The 25,341-nt window shown below is 46.4% G+C and overlaps 1 protein-coding gene and 1 long non-coding RNA gene across 9 annotated transcripts in view; one reads left to right on the top strand and one right to left on the bottom strand.

The window, feature by feature from the left end:
• The window catches only part of MEGF11 (multiple EGF like domains 11), a 664,806-nt gene that overhangs the window by 60,636 nt on the left and 578,829 nt on the right, over positions 1-25,341 (bottom strand). For 6 of the 7 annotated variants that reach the window (XM_063925579.1, XM_063925580.1, XM_063925578.1 and 3 more), the window contains 3 exons: positions 7,536-7,664; positions 7,027-7,155; positions 6,711-6,944 (listed from right to left, as the gene is read on the bottom strand). In XM_063925579.1, coding sequence (XP_063781649.1) covers positions 6,711-6,944; positions 7,027-7,155; positions 7,536-7,664 — 492 coding nt within the window. The remainder of the gene's footprint in view (positions 1-6,710; positions 6,945-7,026; positions 7,156-7,535; positions 7,665-25,341) is intronic. The other variant, XM_063925582.1, reaches the window with a different exon arrangement.
• LOC134931833 (uncharacterized) overlaps positions 1-25,341 on the top strand; it is a 215,047-nt gene that overhangs the window by 32,122 nt on the left and 157,584 nt on the right. The gene's annotated exons all lie outside the window — the stretch shown is intronic.

The following is a 25,341-nucleotide window of genomic DNA, read 5'->3' as shown; positions in this document are numbered from 1 at the left end:
CACCGAATGAGAGAACTCCATGTCCTCCTCAGCCAGGGTATCAAATTTGTAGAATTTAGCAAACGTGTTTTCCCCTGACCAAGTAACTGCTCGGCAAAGTTGTAAAGCCGAGACCCCTCGGGCAGTCGCCCAAGATGAGCCCCCTTCCTTTTGGAATGGGCTTTTACCGATTTTGGCTGTGGCAGGCCTGCCACAGAATGTGTAAACTGAATTGTGCTTATCTGGTTTAAAGCTTACCTGCCACACCCATGGCTTTTAAAAGGTGGGTGAAGCTGCTTAGGAGAGTGCTGGGTTCTTTGTTTGGTATATTTGAGTTTGGTGGTCACAGCCCACCGCACCCCAACCCCTGGGAATGGCGAGTGCAGTGGTTCCTCGTGTTTGTTTATATATATATATATATATATAATAGTAAATACGCTCCACACAACATATGTGCCAATGTTATCAAACATTAGCAGCTGCAGATTCTTCTAAGAGAATAGCAGCAGGGAACACTCTCCATTATCTAAAGGTGATCACTGTCAAAACGTGACATAATTCTATGCTGTAGTTCCTGGAGAGCAAGTCATAAAGTAGACGTGGAGCAGAGAGAATGGACTGTAATGGTGTGATATAATCCTGATTGCTCTGGACTCTGTCTTATGTAAATTGCATTTCCTGGTCATATGGTATCTACATATTTAAAGAGCAAGTGAAGCATTTATCTCACATTAACATATTATATCAAAGGCTGTGTATTACTGAGCTGATTAACAAACTTGTACTCACTAATGTACTTCACAGATATATGGAGCTGTGCATTCAGGCAGTAGCCTCATACTTGCCTACTTTTGAACACGCTTTTCAGTGAGATTGTGAAAGCAACACCTATGAGTGTGGCATTTTATATATGTGTATGTAGGATAGATAGATAGATAGATAGATAGATAGATAGATAGATAGATAGATAGATAGATAGATAGATAGATAGATAGATAGATAGATAGATACCCAGCAATTACATGCTTCTTTTCCCAAGTATATAACAGCTACATCATGGGATAAGATGCAATCAGGGAGATTGTTAGAGTCTTCAGGGAGTCAGGGAGATAGCTATTATTTCAGGGAGTCTCCCTGACATTCAGAGAGATTAGTCAAGTATGTCTATCATATCTGCCCTGTTTACATGTCATGTTACTTGTATTAAAATGTTTTGCAGATTAAAAAAAAAAAACCTAACTGAATATATACGCATCATGCTGTCTTCTACCAATTTTATTAGGTATATGTGCTAAGAAGGAGGTGTTCTCTGTTCTGTACCACTCTATGCAGATAGAGTATGAGTAACATGTGACTTAAGGGTTGGTTCTGAGTCACAAAGTCCGAATGCGGCTTTTGACGTATGGCACACATCTCAGTTAAAATAAGCTTCCCATGAGTGTGTAGCCAAAGTTGTGATGTATTCTGAGCCCTACTTATGGATTGCACATCTTCAGTGGCATCTTCTGCACCTAGCATGGAGTAGGTATAAGTGCTGTTACTAGTGGTAACAGCTGCTATTGTGGCCAGAGGGCAGGGGTCAGCGCTGCGATCCCATAGATGCGACTCAGAATATGGGTGGATTGTTGCATAGGCGTTACGATCGCAGTTGGCATACAGAATTGCAACCTTATTATTTGTGACTCGGAATCCGTTCCTTGATCTGCAGAAATGTAAGGTTCTTAAACAATCCATGCATCTGGTCATGTTACCAATAAGATAATTTGATGCACTTCTAGAGAAAGATTCTTGCTTTACATGCAAATTGTGTCTCTGTTAAACTTCCGCTACAAGCATGTTTTCTCAGCCTCCAACTGACTCCAAACACCACTTATATAGGCAGGCACAAGTTGCACTGCTGTTTACCTATATAAGGGGTATTCAAACAGACAGTGGGTGACTAGGAAGAGGAAGGAGGAGGAATAGGGTAATGGGGAGGCAGAGGGTGATGGGATGGCATAGGTTGGCTGGCAGAGGCAGTGGGTGACAGGGATGGCAGAAGGTGACCAGGGAGATAGGGGAATGGCAGAGGGTGGCAGGGGGATGGCATAGGTTGACAAGGGGAGGCAGTAAATGACAAGGATGACAGGGTGATGAGGGAGATACAGAGGATGACAGGGAGGCAGGGGATGACAGGGGGATGGCATAGGTTGTCAGGAGGAGGCAGTGGGTGCTGAGGTATCCCCTCCACATTCTATATTGTGTGCTCCCCTGTTCCCCCCCCCCATCCACGGACACATCCCATAGAGTCTGTGCTCAGTGCTCCCCTCCTTCCCCCTGATGCTTTCTGTAACCACCCTTTACACCGGGGCCCACAGATGACCCTCCCTAAAGGTGGGTACACACTATTAGATATATCTGCAGATCAATTGATCTGCAGATATATCTATGTACGGATCGGGCAGTGTGCTGTGCATACACACAGCCCGATCTGTCGGGGGACTGACGTCATGAACTGGGCGGGCGAGTTCACCTGTCAATCACCGCTGGCCGCCGCAGCATGTGTACGGGCGGTCGGACGACCGCCCCGTACACACACAGCGACACGCCAATATATCGTTAGATATATTGGCTGTCGGCTGTGCTGCGCGGCCGACGCGATACGTCTGTGAACGACGGAGTTCACAGACGTATCGCCCGTACACACTGGCCGACGGTCCCGCAATGTATCGGCCGTTCAAGAGAACGGCCGATACATCGACCAGTGTGTACGGGCCTTAAGTTTCCTACTGCCCGGATGCCCCAGGACCCGTGAGTGCCTTCGCTGCCAGCTGTGTGCCCCCTGTGGATAGCTGCATGTAGATAAGAGAGCCAAGAGTGCAGCCAGTTTGCGGTAGTGGTGGCAGTAGCAGCTGCTGGGCGGAACAGGAGTGGACTGGGGTGGCGGCGGAGCTGCCTGATGACTCCTTGGATCTCTAAGCCAGTGATCCGAGGAGTCTGAAATAACAGACAATTCAACTGATTTTTCGGACTCCTCGGATCACTGGCTAAGAGATCAGAGGAAACATTAGCTTGACTGTCAGCGACATGGAGTCGTGACCCCATGCTGAGATGGTCGTGACTCGCTTTGGGGTTACGAACCACAGTTTGAGAACCGCTGGCCTATATAATCAGGAGGTGTTAATACCTTGGAAAGATAATCTGTAGTCAGGAGCAATACTATTTTCCAGGTATGCTTTGCTATTATGCATTCTGTTAGGCTATAAACTTGTTTTTATGTTGCATACAAATAAAACATTCTAGAGTTACAAGGAAGACTCATGAACTGTAAGTATAATGGAATAATAAAAGGAATTATAAAAAACTATAATAGCTGGGATAAATTAAAAATGTAAATATTACATGAGTGCACAGCCCAATAACAGCTCAGACGGAGTGGTCATTAGGGACAAGCCTTGTTGATTGCTATTAAGATGATGATTAAGCTGTTAGAGATGTAATTAATTGGGGTTATGGCTCACGGACACAAAGGTATAAAGAGTGGTAGAGAAAGCTCAATCATAGTACACTCATCAAAACAAACGTCATTTAACATCACTTCTATTTTTTAATATATTGAGGGTTTTTAACCTGAGGGGGAGTTTGGGGTGCTGTTATATTTGTTTATAATACATGATGAAGTGCCCAATTGCTTGACCCTGCTTCCAAGCTTAATATGAAGCATGCTCTCTCACGGTGAAGTCTGAAGTTTAAATTGAAAGCACTATACGACTAATGAGGCTCTTATTTAGCCTTCAGAATTAATCCAACTGTGTGTGTGTGTGTGTGTGTGTGTGTGTGTGTGTGTGTGTGTGTGTGTGTGTGTGTGTGTGTGTGTGTGTGTGTGTGTGTGTGTGTGTGTGTGTGTGTGTGTGTGTGTGTGTGTGTGTAGGGGGGAGGGGGGGTGTAAAGTTAAAATGTTCTGAAAGGTGAAGAGTTAAAAGGGTGGCGTTTCTCTTCTCATTTAAAAAAAACATTAAATTGCACTGTAAAAATTCAGCTACACGCAAAAGCCAGAGGTATTTCCACTGCATGCAAAAAGAAAACAAGAATGCATTTGCCCTCTTTGCATTTCAACATGGTTTGTCCTGGAGCAAATTTGCTGCCATTAGGTGGATTTACTCCTAACTCTAAAAGAGGTGCTACATTACTGGCTCTCTTGTGGGTGAATACTATCATTTCATTTTAAATAATTGCACAAGAAACTATATACTAATAATACTAGCAGAAAAATAGAATCATTATTATAGGATTATGAAATTAGGCGAATAACCCATAGTGACATACAGTATTCCATACCTCTTAACATTTTGGAGTTTTGAGGTGAGACACCGAAATGTGCTGCCCCAAACCTCCTCGCCTCCTCCTTACACTATCACACACACTGGAGACACTTGCCTCTGCCATGTGTGGCACAGGGCCACTGCAGACATGCAACCCAAACTCCAGCAGGTCAGGACGAACATGCCAACAACCAGCTGGCGAGACAATCCCTCACATTCTGTAAAAGCTATGGGGGGAATTAAACTGGTTGTGCAGTTTTAGCAAGGTAACAAAACTTGCGTCCACTATTGAATTATTGCGGGTATGCGCGCTCCTGATACCTGCGGTGTACAATTAAAAAAAATGGTCAAAAATATATATACCCCTTAGTGTGCATGACGCTACCCCGGGCAGCTAGAACATATCATTTTAGTTTAGAAGTGTGGATTCTCTTTCCTGCCAGTCATCTGTATGTATAGACGTTTATTATGAAAACAAATGTATTTTATTTTTCATCACAGAATTGGACCTGAGTAATACCCCTTTTACACCAAAATCCCGGCTCTGACCCAGGATTTGGAACACGGTTCCAAGCCGGGTCAGACCCGGGACTCCCCCCATTTCACTGCAGTGCCGATCCAGGATATTCCCTGATCGGCACCGTTTACACTGCACCCGGGTGCAGTGTCTTGTGGGCCGGCGCTTAGAGATGATGTCATCCCCAAGCGCCGGCCCACACTGCAGATCGGGACTCCGGAGCGTCTCTCCGGGGGCAAGCACAGCAATCTGGAAGCTGCTGTGCTGCCCCCAGCCTCCGGAGCTTCCAGGCACCAGACATGATGCTGCTGTCTGCATAGACAGCATGTGCCATGTCCCCAGCCGCTGCATGGCAACCAGCACAGCGCCGCTGTCAGCATAGACAGCGTGCGCCGTGTCCCCCAGCCTCCCGACCGCTCGCCGGACAAACGGGAGGTTTGCCATGCTGTAAATGGGTGCCGGGTCGGCTGACCCAGCTTACCCATTTACACCGCCTCCTTCCCGGGTCTTACCCGTGTCCAACCCTGCGTATGTGCCGGGTTGGATTCCCGGGAAAATGGACCCGGGGTGATCCTTTTACACCAACTGCAATCCCGGGATTTTGCGCGCTCCCGTGCAAAATCCCGGGATATTTCAGGTGGTGTAAAAGGGGTATTATGCAGATTATATTGGTTGCCAGGTGCCGCTTGCTACATGGTACAGACATGGACGTAGTGTCTAGCAAGATCACATCTGACACAATCAGTATGGCGATGTGACACACAAATCTTTTTGGTTGGAGATTTCAATCTGCATATAAACCAGTAACTTAGGATGCAGGCAGTAGGACATATTAATAACTCATTTACTAGTTATTTTTTATATGTATCCCAAGAATCTGGGATGCATTTTGTGTTTGCTCAAACTGTGAGCACATATCACATGTCTGAGTCAAAGGAGTTAGCCCGTCTTTGTGAAGCATTTCCCTGGATTTCAATGAAAAAATGTATTAAAGGATAATGGATAAGACGGGTGTAGTATGATATGCCGGCAGTAGACTCCCGTCGGCCAGCATACCGGCGCCGGCATACCGACAGCTGGGCGAGCGCAAATGAGCCCCTTGCGGGCTCGCTGCGCTTGCCACGCTCCGGGCACGGTGGCGCGCGATCTATTCTCCCTCCAGGCTGGTCGTGGACCCCCAAGAGGGAGAAAAGCTGTCGGTATGCCGGCAGTCTAGATTCCGGCGCCGGTATGGTGGTCGTCTGGAGCCCGGCCCCTGGCAAACTGAAGACCACCCGGATAAGACAAGCGCCTTTTAAAAAATGCAACACATAACACGTCTAATGCATGTAGTAATACGCCCATGTACTACAAACTACTATATCCATGTACTTTTCTGACCAATGGGCTGGAAAACACCAGAGAAGCATATAAGAACATTTTAATTAATATGGAACAACTGAGAAAGGCAAAAATGATGCCTCTGTGTACAAGGCCATAGAAGGAAAACTGATCTAAGCTACAATTATATAGATTGTGTGAAGGAAAGCCTAAAAATCAATTTGATCTAGTATATTAAGGCATGTTCCCTAGTTACCTCACCTCTGCTATCTCTCCCCATCATCTCTGCTATCTCTCTGCCGGGATTTTGACCGTATCTGGTTGGGTACGAAATCCCCGACTGCTGGGATATTCCCACTTCCCATTCTAATAACACTTTTATACATGTGTGGCAGATCCTCTCCTAAGTATCTGATCATCCTGTTCCTTATGTGTTCAGAGATGAACTTGTCCATTGCTTAAACACACTGTGCTTGTACAAATTCACTTTCACAAAACCTCAGCATTTCATATAAAATATAGTAAATATAGAGCATTGGAAAGAGAAGACAAAGAAGCAGCTGTCAGGAGACAGGACAACCTGCCAGACTCACCTGAGAGAGAGTAGTCTGTACTGGTCATGCGCATGGCCGGAGTGTAAGAAACGTTGGGCATGTCATGATCCTTGTCCTTCTGTCTCTGCCGGTACCACAAAAAGAGCCCCAACAGGGTCATGATAATCAGCAAGAGAACAATCACCCCAATGATGGCCCCTGCAGAATGCCTTTCAGAGCCGTGTGCCGGGCTGATCTTAGTGTAAGGATTCAGTTCCTCCATCATCAGAGCAGCTGCAGAAAATAAGAAAAGCAAATCAGTACAATACAACAATCCAGGGCAGAAAATGACCAACTGCTACCAACCAGCCCTCACCTTGGTCACAGCGGATGCCCTTGAATCCAGGGTTGCAGTAGCAGGTCCCTGTAACATGATCGCAAGTGGCATTGTTCAAACATTCGCACATCTGCCGGCAGCCGTACCCAAATGTTCCTGGCGGACATTCTGCAGAGAGAGAGAAACGTACCACTGAGCGCCAGGGCAGATGGAGGAGGCACAATATAGGCCTGCCTACAGATATACATTTCGCCAGTGTAGTTGTTGTGGTGGTGCACTGCACTGCCAATAGAATATCTGTGTAATACGTCATCTCTCCAGAATTACAGAAGTCAAGGTACTCACATTATATGTAATTACAGACATGTATGTTTTCTAAGTTCTTCAGCGTAGTGCATTTAGGGGTTTCATATGTCTGTGTGTAATGAGGTCCTTCTTGTGATAAGGGGGAGAGACAGACAGACACAGAACAGGACGCTGTTCAATGCAACCTGTATGCTGGCTGAAAACGTTCCTGAAGAGCAGGACACTGAGGACAGGTCACTTACTCTGTTCGCAGTGTTTGCCTGTGAATCCTGTTCTACATGTGCACTGCCCAGTGATGTGGTCACAGTCGGCTCCATTATGGCATTGACAGACATTGGCACAGTCCTTTCCATAAAAGGCTGATGGGCATCCTGCAGAATCAGAATAACATCACCAAACACCGAGTGACAGACAGGGGGCGATCTAGTGTCCCCACTAACACGGATTTCTTACAAGTAAACATTTACTATTGCACTCAGACTTTATTCATATGGGATGCATCAGCAATGTGGACAGGTAGCAGCAGCAGACAGAGGATTGTGCATGAAACAAAAGTGATTTTGTGCTCTAAAAGGATCAACATTTGATCCCTGCCAAGAATAATGTACAATTGTACAATGTGGCGTGCTCCCATCTGCTACTAATATACTGTATAGAAAACTAACCTAGTAGAAGATACATAGATACATATCATACGAACAGTCATTTAAATCTACCTCTTCTCCACTTGTGTTTGTTAAATATGTAGGGAAGTATTTGGAATGCCATCAATGCAATTTTATCTCATTCCTATGGTCCATAACCAAACATACAGGAACAAAAAGGAAATCAAATTTACATTCAGATTATAGTCTGTTTGTACCCTGCATACAGTTCATGTTTTCAGGTCTTCTCACCTCCAGCTCTCAAGTACCATCAACAGGTCATGATTTCAGGATTTCTCTATGTGGGAACAGGTGGGATAATTACTGTTCTAGCCCAAAAGATAATAAGAATTTACTTACCGATAATTCTATTTCTCGTAGTCCATAGTGGATGCTGGGAACTCCGTAAGGACCATGGGGAATAGCGGCTCCGCAGGAGACTGGGCACAAAAGTAAAGCTTTAGGACTACCTGGTGTGCACTGGCTCCTCCCCTATGACCCTCCTCCAAGCCTCAGTTAGGATACTGTGCCCGGACGAGCGTACACAATAAGGAAGGATTTTGAATCCCGGGTAAGACTCATACCAGCCACACCAATCACACCGTACAACCTGTGATCTGAACCCAGTTAACAGCATGATAACAGAGGAGCCTCTGAAAAGATGGCTCACAACAATAATAACCCGATTTTTGTAACAATAACTATGTACAAGTATTGCAGACAATCCGCACTTGGGATGGGGGCCCAGCATCCACTACGGACTACGAGAAATAGAATTATCGGTAAGTAAATTCTTATTTTCTCTGACGTCCTAGTGGATGCTGGGAACTCCGTAAGGACCATGGGGATTATACCAAAGCTCCCAAACGGGCGGGAGAGTGCGGATGACTCTGCAGCACCGAATGAGAGAACTCCAGGTCCTCCTCAGCCAGGGTATCAAATTTGTAGAATTTAGCAAACGTGTTTGCCCCTGACCAAGTAGCTGCTCGGCAAAGTTGTAAAGCCGAGACCCCTCGGGCAGCCGCCCAAGATGAGCCCACCTTCCTTGTGGAATGGGCTTTTACAGATTTTGGCTGTGGCAGGCCTGCCACAGAATGTGCAAGCTGAATTGTACTACAAATCCAACGAGCAATAGTCTGCTTAGAAGCAGGAGCACCCAGCTTGTTGGGTGCATACAGGATAAACAGCGAGTCAGATTTTCTGACTCCAGCCGTCCTGGAAACATATATTTTCAGGGCCCTGACTACGTCCAGCAACTTGGAGTCCTCCAAGTCCCTAGTAGCCGCAGGTACCACAATAGGCTGGTTCAAGTGAAACGCTGAAACCACCTTAGGGAGAAATTGAGGACGAGTCCTCAATTCTGCCCTGTCCGTATGAAAAATTAGGTAAGGGCTTTTATAGGATAAAGCCGCCAATTCTGAGACACGCCTGGCTGAAGCCAGGGCCAACAGCATTACCACTTTCCATGTGAGATATTTTAAGTCCACAGTGGTGAGTGGTTCAAACCAATGTGATTTTAGGAACCCCAAAACTACATTGAGATCCCAAGGTGCCAGTACCCCCTTGACAAACGTCTGAACTTCAGGAACTGAAGCCAGTTCTTTCTGGAAGAAAATCGACAGGGCCGAAATTTGAACCTTAATGGACCCTAATTTTAGGCCCATAGACAGTCCTGTTTGCAGGAAATGCAGGAAACGACCCAGTTGAAATTCCTCTGTAGGGGCCTTCCTGGCCTCGCACCACGCAACATATTTACGCCAAATACGGTGATAATGCTGTACGGTTACATCCTTCCTGGCTTTGATCAGGGTAGGGATGACTTCATCCGGAATGCCTTTTTCCTTCAGGATCCGGCGTTCAACCGCCATGCCGTCAAACGCAGCCGCGGTAAGTCTTGGAACAGACAGGGTCCCTGCTGGAGCAGGTCCCTTCTTAGAGGTAGAGGCCACGGGTCCTCTGTGAGCATCTCTTGAAGTTCCGGGTACCAAGTCCTTCTTGGCCAATCCGGAGCCACGAGTATAGTCCTTACTCCTCTCCTTATGATTCTCAGTACCTTGGGTATGAGAGGCAGAGGAGGGAACACATACACTGACTGGTACACCCACGGTGTTACCAGAGCGTCCACAGCTATTGCCTGAGGGTCCCTTGACCTGGCGCAATACCTGTCTAGTTTTTTGTTGAGGCGGGACGCCATCATGTCCACCTTTGGTTTTTCCCAACGGTTCACAATCATGTGGAAGACTTCTGGGTGAAGTCCCCACTCTCCCAGGTGGAGGTCGTGTCTGCTGAGGAAGTCTGCTTCCCAGTTGTCCACTCCCGGAATGAACACTGCTGACAGTGCTATCACATGATTTTCCGCCCAGCGAAGAATCCTTGCAGCTTCTATCATGTAACGTGTGGCCCTAGTGGAAGTCACGTTTGTCTCCTCATCATCGACACTGGAGTCAGTATTCGTGTCTGTGTCTGCCATTTGAGGTAACGGGCGTTTTAAAGCCCCTGATGGCGTTTGAGACCCCTGGACAGGCACAAGCTGAATAGCCGGCTGTCTCATGTCGTCAACTGTCTTTCGTAAAGAGCTGACACTGTCACGCAATTCCTTCCATAAGCTCATCCACTCAGGTGTCGACTCCCTAGGGGGTGACAACTCTATAATAGGCAATTGCTCCGCCTCCATCTCATTTTCCTCCTCAAACATGTCGACACAATCGTACCGACACACCGCACACACACAGGGAATGCTCTGATAGAGGACAGGACCCCACTAGCCCTTTGGGGAGACAGAGGGAGAGTATGCCAGCACACACCAGAGCGCTATATATAGACAGGAATACCACTATAAAATGTGCTTTTCCCTTTATAGCTGCTGTTATTATTAAAACTGCGCCAAATTAGTGCCCCCCTCTCTTTTTTACCCTTTTCTGTAGTGCAGGACTGCAGGGGAGAGTCAGGGAGACGTCCTTCCAGCGGAGCTGTGATGGAAAATGGCGCCTGTGTGCTGAGGAGATAGGCTCCGCCCCCTTCTCGGCGGCCTTTTCTCCCGCTTTTTGGTGAGTTCTGGCAGGGGTTAAAATACATCCATATAGCCCTGGGGGTTATATGTGGTGTATTTTTGCCAGCCAAGGTGTTTACATTGCTGCTCAGGGCGCCCCCCCTAGCGCCCTGCACCCTCAGTGACCGAAGTGTGAAGTGTGCCTGAGTAACAATGGCGCACAGCTGCAGTGCTGTGCGCTACCTTGTTGAAGACTGATGTCTTCTGCCGCCGATTTTTCCGGACCTCTTCTTGCTTCTGGCTCTGTAAGGGGGCCGGCGGCGCGGCTCTGGGACCGAGCTCCGAGGCTGGGCCTGTGTTCGGTCCCTCTGGAGCTAATGGTGTCCAGTAGCCTAAGAAGCCCAAGCTGGCTGCAAGCAGGCAGGTTCGCTTCTTCTCCCCTTAGTCCCTCGATGCAGTGAGCCTGTTGCCAGCAGGTCTCACTGAAAATAAAAAACCTAAAACTAAACTTTCACTAAGAAGCTCAGGAGAGCCCCTAGTGTGCACCCTTCTCGGCCGGGCACAAAAATCTAACTGAGGCTTGGAGGAGGGTCATAGGGGGAGGAGCCAGTGCACACCAGGTAGTCCTAAAGCTTTACTTTTGTGCCCAGTCTCCTGCGGAGCCGCTATTCCCCATGGTCCTTACGGAGTTCCCAGCATCCACTAGGACGTCATAGAAAAATTAGCTGTGACTGACTAAAGGTATTCTGAAAACATAACCTGTCACTGTGACCTGGACTGGGATGAGAAAGAGATGACATGTACAGCGCAGCATCTCCACTTGTGGCTGGCTAGTGGGTATAACTGGGTGGTAATGTAGGATAAGAGCCCCGTGGGCATGTAGTGGCAGTGTAGACAGAGTTCAGCGTTATGTTGACTGCAGACCAATCTATACCAGCAAGCATGGGCTTGTGCAAATGTGCACCGATGATGATGATGATGATGATGTGCACTGATAATGATGATGGGCAGATGGATAGGGCTGGAGCGGCAGCATTGATTCGGCTGACTCTGAAACAGGCCCAGTGAGTACATAATGAGCATAAGCAGGAGACTTCTCAGAGTGTGATCCATCCTTACACAAATCACTGGGAGGGGATGCGGGCAAGATACTGGCTGTCGGGATCCCGGCAGTCGGAATGCCAACGGCGGAATCCTGACAACTGTCAGAATGCCAACGCAAGAATCCTGACAGGATCAGGAGACCAAGGCCAGAATTTAGGCACTAAGGGGGGAGGGTTAAGGTTAGTCTGCGGTGCAGGGTGGTTAGGTTTAGGCACCACCATGGGGAAGGGGGGGGGGGGGGGTTAGGGGGTAGTGAAGAGAGGAGAACAGTCTTACCTCCCCCCTGTCGAGATGTGAACTTTCGGGATGCCGGCGTCGGTATTCTGACCACCGGCATCCTGTGAGTCAGCAAATCATACTGAGCTCACTGGGAGTACTATCTGTAATATCCGACACAGGAGAGCACAGCAGGGGACCCCTATATGAGTGTGGCACCTCGTTTTCTCAGTTACTGATGCACTAACTTCTACATCTACCTCATACACCTAGCCCATATAGGCCATGCGGCATGAGATGCCTGGTGCGAGTGAGCTGCACCGAGCGGTGTAGTGTAGCGGCTTCTTCTTTAAATTAGCATCTTATTCGCATCGCAGATGCAGCGAAGCACCGCTCAGTCTGTACCAGAGACGCCGGGCTGCGACTTTAGCTGCGCGGTAGAGCTTCGAATACAGATTCAGGCTCAGTCGCACACAGATGTGCAAGTGTCACATATCAAATTAGTCAGAGCAGTCTCATGAAGATGCACACTTGAGCGGAAAAAAAAAATGCAACAAAGAGGCTTGGCGCAAGCAGAGTAGCACGGGTCCTGGTGCAGTGACAAGGGCTGTTTGGTGTGACTGTGGCAAAAGTGTATGAGGACTACCCTATATCTTCAAAGGGGGGGGGGGGGGGGGGGGGGGGGAGAGATCCGGCACACCAACCAGCCTACCTTGGGCAATAGATTTTTATATTAAATCTAATATTACAGCTGCATTTGAATACATAGCTACATGTTCATATCTCTTCATGTATTGATCAATATGTGTCACAACATAATGACATACCTATCCCTTGGACACTGTCTATTACTAGCAACAGAGAACTAATTATCATTAGCAGCAGAGCACACTCATTGCTTTTCATTATGGTAATACTGCTATTTCCTGTACTGCAGGGCTCAGCTGGGAACGTTGTGCTGCGCACATGTTGCATTAGGGCCTCCTTCTAACAACAAAGTCACGTAACTGTCTCGAGGCTGCCCACATATGGGATCTGGTTTGGACTTTCCAGATATCTGTGGCACAATGCCTGAGAGTGCCACCTCCAATGTTGCTGTGCTTCCAGGTGGTGGCAGTAGTGAGACAGGTGCTTGTGTGTACTGTAGGAATCTTGCAAAGATGTATCTGCAGAAAAGGAGCTAAATGCAGATAGGGATAAAACTATTTACTATTCTGAGACATTTCCTCTACCTATGAGATGCTGGGGGAAATATATTGTCCCAGCCCCACTCATAGCCTATAAATTCAGTGTAATGCAAGAGAACAAATACATCACTAATGGGAAGCAGAATTGGAACGGAAAGAAAAATAGTGCAATTAGATCGGCCTGCCCGGGGCACTCAAAAATGCAAGTATGGCCCTGGGAACTTTGTATAGAAATATGAATCCTAATAAAAGGAATAGTTCAAATAATAATTAAAATGTCAGTCAACAGTATTGATTGTGTTTAAATCATTAAACATGTATAAAGTGGATTTTAAATTAATGTAAACGCATCCAATAATGGTCTGTGTTTCAGTGCAATGTAAATCATGCACCATAACTCATTATTGTGAATGGAACGTTGGAATCTAAGAGTTTCTGTGGTTTACAAAGTACAAGTAAGAAACTCTGCAAGCAGAGTAATTAAGGTTTGTGGTATCTGTACATGAGCAATATGATAATACTGTGTTTGGCTAATATTTGGCTGCTTTCAAATACAGGTTGAGTATCCCTTATCCAAAATTCAAAAGCCCACATTTTTGGTTCCCGTACTGAGATAATGACACATATATACAGTATACATATTATATATATATATATATATATATATATATATATATATATATAATATATCTATCTATCTATCTATCTATCTATCTATCTATCTATCTATCTATCTATCTATCTACCTACCTATCTACATAATATATATAATATATATTTCATTATCTCAGTAGGGACACAAAAATGTGGGATTTTGAATTCTGGATAAGGGATACTCAAAAAGATAGTGCTTTAGTAACATAGCACACATTACACAACACGTGGAATAAAAATACACTTTTAGTGGAAGTGACTGACACCTGGTGGTTGTAGGTGGTGCTGCAGATTTTTTATGTTTTTTTTTCAATTGGATTTGACCTCTGAACAAAATTTCTTGAGATTGGGAGATTCCAGGCACTGATATTTCTGTAATCTCCCGGATTCCCATTTATTCTAATACCATAAATGTAAGGGGGTTGGGTATGGGTGACCGGTGGTCAGGATCCCAGTGGTCAGCATACTGATGCTGGGATCCCGGCAGCCAGGGTGGCGAGCGCAATGAAGACCATTGCGGGCTTGCTGCGCTCGCCACAGGTTCTATTTCCACTCCATGGGTGACATGGACACCCACGAGTGGGGATAGTCCTGGGCCATCTGCCGGCATTCTGGCGGCCAGGATCTCGGTGTCGGTATGCTGACCGCCGGGATCATAACTACATCCCATGTAAGGAGGATGTTAGCATTATAATTGTAATTAATTTATAAATATAAATTCTAGACTGCAAGCTTGTGAGCAGGGCCCTCTTATCTCTGTCCATCTGTTAGTATTACCCAGTCTTGTTTTATTATAGTATTGTTCCCAACTGTAAATTGCAAAGCAATATGATGGTGCTATATAATTAAATATTATTTTTATTAATAATAACAATAATAATAATAATAATAATACATTTTTAAAATCATAATTAGTGATGAGTGGGTTCGGTTCCTCGGAATCAGAACCCCCCCGAACTTCACCCATTTTACACGGGTCCGAGGCAGACTCAGATCCTCCCGCCTTGCTCGGTTAACCCGAGCGCGCCCGAACGTCATCATCCCGCTGTCGTATTCTTGCGAGATTCGTATTCTATATAAGGAGCCGCGCGTCGCCGCCCTTTTCACTCGTGCATTGGAGATGATAGGGAGAGGACGTGTGCAGCGTTCTCTCAGTTGTGTTCAGTGTGCTGCAAATATCTGTGCTCAGTGTGCTGCAAATATCTGTGCTCAGTGTGCTTGCAAAAATCTGTGCTCAGTGTGCTGAAAATATCTACGTTCTCTGCCTGAAAAACGCTCCATATCTGTGCTCAGTGTGCTGCAAATATCTGTGCTCAGTGTGCTTTATTGTGGGGACTGGGGACCACCAGTATTATATAGTAGGAGGACAGTGCAGAGTTTTGCTGACCAGTGCCCACCAGTATTATACGTTCTCTGCCTGAAAAACGCTCCATATCTGTGCTGCATTGTAGTATATAGTAGGAGGACAGTGCAGAATTTTGCTGACCAGTAACCACCAGTATTATATCAGTACGGTACAGTAGTCCAATGCTCTACCTACCTCTGTGTCGTCAAGTATACTATCCATCCATACCTGTGGTGCATTTTAGTTGTTGTGCGCAGTAGTAGGAGGACAGTGCATAATTTTGCTGACCACCAGTATATAATATATAGCAGTACGGTACAGTAGTCCACTGCTTTACCTACCTCTGTGTCGTCAAGTATACTATCCATCCATACCTGTGGTGCATTTTAGTTGTTGTGCGCAGTAGTAGGAGGACAGTGCATAATTTTGCTGACCACCAGTATATAATATATAGCAGTACGGTACAGTAGTCCACTGCTCTACCTACCTCTGTGTCGTCAAGTATACTATCCATCCATACCTGTGGTGCATTTAAGTTTTGCGCAGTATATATAGTAGGAGGACAGTGCATAATTTTGCTGACCACCAGTATATAATATATAGCAGTACGGTACAGTAGTCCACTGCTCTACCTACCTCTGTGTCGTCAAGTATACTATCCATCCATACCTGTGGTGCATTTTAGTTGTTGTGCGCAGTAGTAGGAGGACAGTGCATAATTTTGCTGACCACCAGTATATAATATATAGCAGTACGGTACAGTAGGCCATTGCTATTGATATATTACTGGCATATAATTTCACACATTAAAAAATGGAGAACAAAAATGTGGAGGGTAAAATAGGGAAAGATCAAGATCCACTTCCACCTCGTGCTGAAGCTGCTGCCACTAGTCATGGCCGAGACGATGAAATGCCATCAACGTCGTCTGCCAAGGCCGATGCCCAATGTCATAGTAGAGAGCATATAAAATCCAAAAAACAAAAGTTCAGTAAAATGACCCAAAAATCTAAATTAAAAGCGTCTGAGGAGAAGCGTAAACTTGCCAATATGCCATTTACGACACAGAGTGGCAAGGAACGGCCGAGGCCCTCTCCTATGTTCCTCATGACTAGTGGGTCAGCTTCACATGAGGATGGAAGCACTCATCCTCTCGCTAGAAAAATGAAAAGACTTAAGCTGGCAAAAGCACAGCAAAGAACTGTGCATTCTTCTAAATCACAAATCCCCAAGGAGAGTCCAATTGTGTCGGTTTCGATGCCTGACCTTCCCAACACTGGATGGGAAGAGGTGGCGCCTTCCACCATTTGCACGCCCCCTGCAAGTGCTGGAAGGAGCACCCGCAGTCCAGTTCCTGATAGTCAAATTGAAGATGTCACTGTTGAAGTACACCAGGATGAGGATATGGGTTTTGCTGGCGCTGAGGAGGAAATTGACAAGGAGGATTCTGATGGTGAGGTGGTTTGTTTAAGTCAGGCACCCGGGGAGACACCTGTTGTCCGTGGGACGAATATGGCCATTGACATGCCAGGTCAAATTACAAAAAAAAATCACCTCTTCGGTGTGGAATTATTTCAACAGAAATGCGGACAACAGGTGTCAAGCCGTGTGTTGCCTTTGTCAAGCTGTAATAAGTAGGGGTAAGGACGTTAACCCCCTAGGAACATCCTCCCTTATACGTCACCTGGAGCGCATTCATCAGAAGTCATTGACAAGTTCAAAAACTTTGGGTGACAGCGGAAGCAGTCCACTGCCAACTAAATCCCTTCCTCTTGTAACCAAGCTCCTGCAAACCACACCACCAACTCCCTTCAGTGTCAATTTCCTCCTTAGACAGGAAAGCCAATAGTCCTGCAGGCCATGTCACTGTCAAGTCTGACGAGTCCTCTCCTGCCTGGGATTCCTCCGATGCATCCTTGAGTGTAATGCCTACTGCTGCTGGCGCTGCTGTTGTTGCTGCTGGGAGTCGATCGTCATCCCAGAGGGGAAGTCGGAAGACCACTTGTACTACTTCCAGTAAGCAACTGACTGTCCAACAGTCCTTTGCGAGGAAGATGAAATATCACAGCAGTCATCCTGCTGCAAAGCGGATAACTCAGGCCTTGGCAGCCTGGGCGGTGTTAAACGTGTTTCCGGTATCCACCGTTAATTCACAGGAAACTAGAGATTTGCTTGAGGTACTGTGTCCCCGGTACCAAATACCATCTAGGTTCCATTTCTCTAGGCAGGCGATACCGAGAATGTACACAGACCTCAGAAAAAGAGTCACCAGTGTCCTAAAAAATGCAGTTGTACCTAATGTCCACTTAACCACTGACATGTGGACAAGTGGAGCAGGGCAGACTAAGGACTATATGACTGTGACAGCCCACTGGGTAGATGTATTGCCTCCCGCAGCAAGAACAGCAGCGGCGGCACCAGTAGCAGCATCTCGCAAACGCCAACTCATTCCTAGGCAGGCTACGCTTTGTATCACCGCTTTCCATAAGAGGCACACAGCTGACAACCTCTTACGGAAACTGAGGAACATCATCGCAGAATGGCTTACCCCAATTGGACTCTCCCGGGGATTTGTGACATCGGACAACGCCACCAATATTGTGCGTGCATTACATGTGGGCAAATTCCAGCACGTCCCATGTTTTGCACATACATTGAATTTGGTGGTGCAGAATTATTTAAAAAACGACAGGGGCGTGCAAGAGATGCTGTCGGTGGCCCGAAGAATTGCGGACCACTTTCGGCATTCAACCACCGCGTGCCGAAGACTGGAGCACCAGCAAACACTCCTGAACCTGCCCCGTCATCATCTGAAGCAAGAGGTGGTAACGAGGTGGAATTCAACCCTCTATATGCTTCAGAGGATGGAGGAGCAGCAAAAGGCCATTCAAGCCTATACAGCTACCTACGATATAGGCAAAAGAGGGGGAATGCACCTGACTCAAGCGCAGTGGAGAATGATTTCAACTTGCCACACGTGAAGTCAGTTCAGACACTGCCAGCCTGAGTCAGGTCATTCCCCTCATCAGGCTTTTGCAGAAGAAGCTGTAGAGATTGAAGGAGGAGCTTAAACAGAGCGATTCCACTAGGCATGTGGGACTTGTGGATGGAGCCCTTAATTCGCTTAACCAGGATTCACGGGTGGTCAATCTGTTGAAATCAGAGCACTACATTTTGGCCACCGTGCTCGATCCTAGATTTAAAACCTACGTTGGATCTCTCTTTCCGGCAGACACAAGTCTGCAGAGGTTCAAAGACCTGCTGGTGAGAAAATTGTCAAGTCAAGCGGAACGTGACCTGTCAACAGCTCCTCCTTCACATTCTCCCGCAACTGGGGCTGCGAGGAAAAGGCTAAGAATTCCGGGGCAGTCTGGAGCGAGTGCTGACATCTGGTCCAGACTGAAGGACCTGCCAACGATTACTGACATGTCGTCTACTGTCACTGCATATGATTCTGTCACCATTGAAAGAATGGTGGAGGATTATATGAGTGACCGCATCCAAGTAGGCACGTCAGACAGTCCGTACGTATACTGGCAGGAAAAAGAGGCAATTTGGAGGCCCTTGCACAAACTGGCTTTATTTTACCTTCACCCCTCCAGTGTGTACTCCGAAAGAGTGTTTAGTGCAGCCGCTCAGCTTGTCAGCAATCGGCGTACGAGGTTACTTCCAGAAAATGTGGAGAAGATGATGTTCATCAAAATGAATTATAATCAATTCCTCCGTGGAGACATTCACCAGCAATTGCCTCCAGAAAGTACACAGGGACCTGAGATGGTGGATTCCAGTGGGACCGAATTAATAATCTGTGAGGAGGGGGATGTACACAGTGAAAGGGGTGAGGAATCGGAGTATGAGGAGGAGGTGGACATCTTGCCTCTGTAGAGCCAGTTTGTGCAAGGAGAGATTGATTGCTTCTTTTTTGGTCGGGGCCCAAACCAACCAGTCATTTCAGTCACAGTCGCGTGGCAGACCCTGTCGCTGAAATGGTGGGTTTGTTAAAGTGTGCATGTCCTGTTTATACAACATAAGGGTGGGTGGGAGGGCCCAAGGACAAGTCCATCTTGCACCTCTTTTTTCTTTCATTTTTCTTTGCATCACGTGCTGTTTGGGGACTATTTTTTTGAAGTGCCATCCTGTCTGACACTGCAGTGCCACTCCTAGATGGGCCAGTTGTTTGTGTCGGCCATTTGGGTCGCTTAGCTTAACCATCCAGCGACCTTGGTGCACCTCTTTTTTTCTTAGCATTATGTGCTGTTTGGGGACTATTTTTTAAATCTGCCATCCTGTCTGACACTGCAGTGCCACTCCTAGATGGGCCAGGTGTTTGTGTCGACCACTTGGGTCGCTTAGCTTAGCCATCCAGCGACCTTGGTGCACCTCTTTTTTTCTTTGCATCATGTGCTGTTTGGGGACAATTTTTTTAAGTGCCATCCTGTCTGACACTGCAGTGCCACTCCTAGATGGGCCAGGTGTTTGTGCCAGCCACGTGGGTCGCTTAGCTTAGTCGTCCAGCGACCTCGGTGCAAATTTTAGGACTAAAAATAATATTGTGAGGTGTGAGGTGTTCAGAATAGACTGGAAATGAGTGGAAATTATGGTTATTGAGGTTAATAATACTATGGGATCAAAATGACCCCCAAATTCTATGATTTAAGCTGTTTTTGAGGATTTTTTGTAAAAAAAACACCCGAATCCAAAACACACCCGAATCCGACAAAAAATTTTCAGGGAGGTTTTGCCAAAACGCGTCCGAACCCAAAACACGGTTGCGGAACCGAATCCAGAACCAAAACACAAAACCCGAAAAATGTCCGGTGCACATCACTAATCATAATATATATGGCCATTCTTTCATCTACAATAGTGTTCATAGTAAAGGGTTAATATTTACTGTATGTGTTTTTCCTGCTCTTAATATTTCCCTAGATATGGGATATCACATAAAATACAAGTGTAACAGAAGTATGTGCTCTGCAAATAGCTGTTAATAAATAAATAAATAAATAACAACAATGCAAGATACTAGTAAGGCCCCCATACTTCAGCAATCGATTGGGGCAATTTGCAGATGATTGTGCAAATAAATCTGCAATGTATGGGGTTCACAGATCGTGGCTTCAGACCAAAAATCGATTTGGATTGTTAAATCAGGTTGTCCACCATGTTGGATTTCACAGGGGCTGTAGATTACTAATGCATGGTAACAATCAGCAAATTTGCAGACTGTTTAAACCAGGGGTGGGGAACCTTTTTTCTACCAAGGGCCATTTGAATATTTATAAAATCCTTCGGGGGCCATACAAAAATTATCAACATAAAAATGACCCTGCCCCCAGTAGTTATGCACTTTAGATGCAGCGAGTGCGCACGCCAGCGCCAAAAAATGGGTGTGGCCAATTAAAATGGGACATGATACACATATACCCCCAATAGTGCAGTGCCAAATACACATATTCCAGTGCAGTGCCAGATACACATATGCCAGTGCAGTGCCAGATTCACAAATGCCCCACAGTGCCAGATGCACAAATGCCCCCACAGTGCCAGATATACAAATGCCCCCACAGTGCCAGATACACAAATGCCCCCACAGTGCCAGATACACAAATGCCCCCACACAGGGGCGTCTCTAGAGAGGAGGGGACCTGTATGCAGACTCTGTGTGTGGGTCCCCTCCTCTCCCGTAGCCGTCGCGCCGATGCTAGTACTCTGAGCGCTGTAGAATCTGGCACAGTGCCAGAGTCTACAGCGCATGCGCAGGACTCCGAAAAATGGCCACCATGCCATTTTTTCGGAGTCCTACGCATGCGCTGTAGACTCTGGCACTGTGCCAGAGTCTCTAGTGGTCAGTGCGCTAGCAGCGGCGCGACGGCTACGGGAGAGGAGGGGGCCCACACACGGTCAGCGATTGACTCCGGAAAGGTAAGTATAAGAGAAATTGGTGCAGTGTGTGCGGTGCGGGCCCCCCCTGGACTCAGGGGCCCATGTACACCGCACACACTGCACCCATTATAGAAAGACCAATGCCCCCCACAGTGCCAGATACACAAATGCCCCCACAGTGCCAGATACACAAATGCCCCCACAGTGCCAGATATACAAATGCCCCCACAGTGCCAGATATCCAAATGCCCCTAAAGTGCCAGATACACAAATGCCCCCACAGTGCCAGATATCCAAATGCCCCCACAGTGCCAGATACACAAATGCCCCCACAGTGCCGGATACACAAATGCCCCCACAGTGCCAGATAAACAAATGCCCCCAAAGTGCCAGCTACACAAATGCCCCCACAGTGCCGGATACACAAATGCCCCCACAGTGCCAGATACACAAATGCCCCCACAGTGTCAGGTACACAAATGCCCCCACAGTGACATGACCGCGGCTGAGGCTTGTCTCAGCTGTCGGATCAGCGCAGGGAGAAGAGCACGGCTATGTCAGGCTGCAGCGGCATGCAGGACCTCAAAAGCAGTCGCCGGTTCGTGAGCCAATCAGAGCTCGAGGACCGGCAGCGGCCGTTCCTGATTGGCTGCCGGTGCGCGAACTCTGATTGGCTCACGAACCAGAGGCTGGTTTGAGATTCTACCCACCGCTGCCGGACACTGTACCTGCGCTCTCCTCCCTGCCCTGACAGCTGATACACGCCGCCGCTGGACGGAGCATCGGCGTGTCTCGCTGACAAACAAGCAGGTGGGCCGGAACAATTGACTTTGCGGGCCGTATACGGCCCGCGGGCCGGATTTTCCCCACCCCTGGTTTAAACTGATGAGCCTTTTGAGATTGTCAGATCTGTAGTTTCTGAAAATTATCTGCAAATCACTGAAAAACATCTGTAGATTGATTTTCCAATCTGGCTGGTTGTTACCAAAATCTGGTAATGTATGGGAACAAATTACAATTGACCATTTGCTTCCAAACACTGAAAAGGAGACAAAAATGATTAATCAGACAAATTGGTTAACTCCATTTGGTTTAACCAATTTTTCTGAACAATAGTTTTTGACAACTTTCTGGCATTTAGGAGAAAATGGTCAATTGTCATTTGCTCCCATCTATTACCACAGTTTCGTTCCAACCAGCTAGATTGGACAATCAATCTTTAGGGGTATGACCAGTCTTTTATGTATAGGCGCAGATTGGAAGATTGGAGAGTCTTCAAATCTCGGAAAAAAACCTCAGAATCTCCAGAATACTTTTTTTGTGATTGCTGATGAATGGGGGGCCTTTAGTTACTGCGGTAAGATTTCCAGAATCCTTCAGTCTCTGCACTGATCACCACAGCTGTAACATTACTATTGTATAGACATAAATCCTGCAATATTATACTCCTACTGCTTCAGTCAATAAATTCATTACCTGACACATCACCACACATACATATGCTGAAAGAAACATTTACACTGAGTGTGATCATCCATGGCTAAAAGCTGCGTTTGCACATTTGTGACATGTATTATCCTTTATTTATATAGCACCAGCTTACTCTACAACACTTACTCATTCTCAAGTGGATCCTAAAGTCATTCTCATTCCCCCCAAAAAATTCTCAAGTGGATCCTAAAGTCTCATTCCCCAAACACTGTCACACAGACACACACGCTAGGAACCATTTACTCAGGCACCTGGACGAAGCCATGCAAACTTGTGAAGAACATGTAAACTCCAGCAGCTATGCAACAATGCTACCCTCTGTGTCATTATGCCTCCTGTACTTGCAAAGGGATACGGTCCTTAGAAAACCTTACTTAGGTCAACCACTATTGGTCGACATGGCAAAGGTCGATACATGAAAAGGTCAACATGTGTTTTTCACATTTTTTTGTTAATTTTTTTTACTTTTTCATACTTTACGATCCACGTGGACTACGATTGGGAATAGTAACCTGCCTGAAGCATGTCGAGAGAAACGACCCATGCGAGGGGACACGGTGCACTGATTGGGGTTGTGGTCACTTTACGAAGAAAACAACACCAAAAAACCCTAACCCCCCCCAAAACCCTCATGTCGGCCTTTTTCCATGCCGACCATTTCCATGTGTCGACATAAATAGGGTCAACCCAACAAACCCATTCCACTTGTAAAGGTGCTGTATTTGTCACTGTGTAAATGCCTAACCCAACATGGTGATGTTTAATAGAACAAAAAGAGAATGGAGTGTACAAAACCAGACACAGGCCCGTTGTGTGTGACGGCACAGAGAGGAGAGATTTTTACATCTCCATGAAAGATATATAAACTCTTATTTTAGTCTTGAGGTGTGCTCAGTTTCAGGAAAAACAAAGCACTCAGCGTGGAAATATGCACATAGGGAAGTCATTAAAATATTAATACAGACCACAAACAAGAATGGAGCACAGTCCCTTTGTTCATTCATTCTTCCCTGTTGCTTAAACAAAACATGGAGACTCATCTGGGAAAACTTGTTTTAAATCCAAACAGCCAAGTCTTTAGAAATCACTTTGTACGGCTGTGCGCAAGGGCATAGATACCATAGGTGCAGGGAGTGCAGCTGCTATGGGGCCCAGAGCTAAGGAGGGCCCACCTTCCATGTCACAGTGCAGGCACTATAGTGTGGCATAATATGAACTGGGGGGCACTGTAATGTGGCATTATGAACTGGGGTACTGTGTAACATAATGTCTATTGACAGCCGCACAATGTGACATAATGTGAACTAGGGCACTACTATGGTTCATAAAATAAACCAGGGCACTACTATGGGGCATAACATTAACTAAGGCACTACTATGGTTCATAAAATGAACTAGGGCACTGTTGTTGTGCATAACAAGAACAACTGCTGCGGGGAGGTGTCTCTAGAAGCTTTCAACAAGAAACTCCCTCAAATTGTTGCTAAGGGGCCCACAAAGTTCTGGCTACGCTCCTGGCTGCTCAAAGGTTGCACACCCGAAGGGGCTGCAGTTCCATTCACACAACAGAGAGTCCCAGACAGATACAGTATATGTGCACAAGGCACAGAAACAGTGCATGGGTGTGAAATAGAACTTGCAGCCTTTCATTATGCCTGCATGTTACAGTGAAGCAACCAGTATATGGGATCCGGTCTGAAGATCGACACTGTCTAGGTCGACAATGTTTATGTCGACCACTATAGGTCGACAGTCACTAGGTCGACAGGGTTTCTAGGTCGACATGTGCTAGGTCGACAGGTCAAAAGGTCGACATGAGTTTTCCACTTTTTTTGAACTTTTTCATCCTTAACGATCCACGTGGACTACGATTGGAACGGTAATATGTGCCGAGCGAAGCGAGCCATGCGAGGGGACGCAGTGCACTAATTGGGGTTCCCGGTCACTCTACCAAGAAAACAACACCAAAAAAACAAGAAAAACTCACGTCGACTTTTTGACCTGTCGACCTAGCACATGTCGACCTAGAAACCCTGTCGACCTTCAGACCCTGTCGACCTAGCGACTGCAGACCTATAGTGGTCGACCTAAACATTGTCGACTTGATGATCCACACCCCCAGTATATATTATCATTTGTTTCAAACATTAATATAACGGAGAATACAAATACGAATAATACCAAATTAGTAACTGTAAACTATTGTTTGTGTAACCTGCAAATCTGTCCTTTGAATACGGTGTATTTTTCTGTTGCTCCGGTACTACCTGGACGAGCGCACCATTCTATTGTGAGACCAATTAGCTGTCCAATCTCACACCCTACAGCCCTTTCACTTTAGCTGGGATACACTGTTCACATAAATCTGCTTGAATGACTTATCTTCTTGTCCAACAAATTCCATATATAATACCCCAAGGCACTGATTTACGCTCTATAGAAATTCAATGTGACACTAATATCATTGCGTTGTAATAGCAAAAAGCACACTGACACTGACTGCAGCCCTGGGAATGTGCAGAGCCTGCCAGG

This window comes from Pseudophryne corroboree, chromosome 6, assembly GCF_028390025.1.
Source record: "Pseudophryne corroboree isolate aPseCor3 chromosome 6, aPseCor3.hap2, whole genome shotgun sequence".
Taxonomy (NCBI): Eukaryota; Metazoa; Chordata; class Amphibia; order Anura; family Myobatrachidae; genus Pseudophryne; species Pseudophryne corroboree.
Note: the sequence above shows the minus strand (reverse complement) of the source record. Positions and strands in the feature narration are given on the sequence as shown.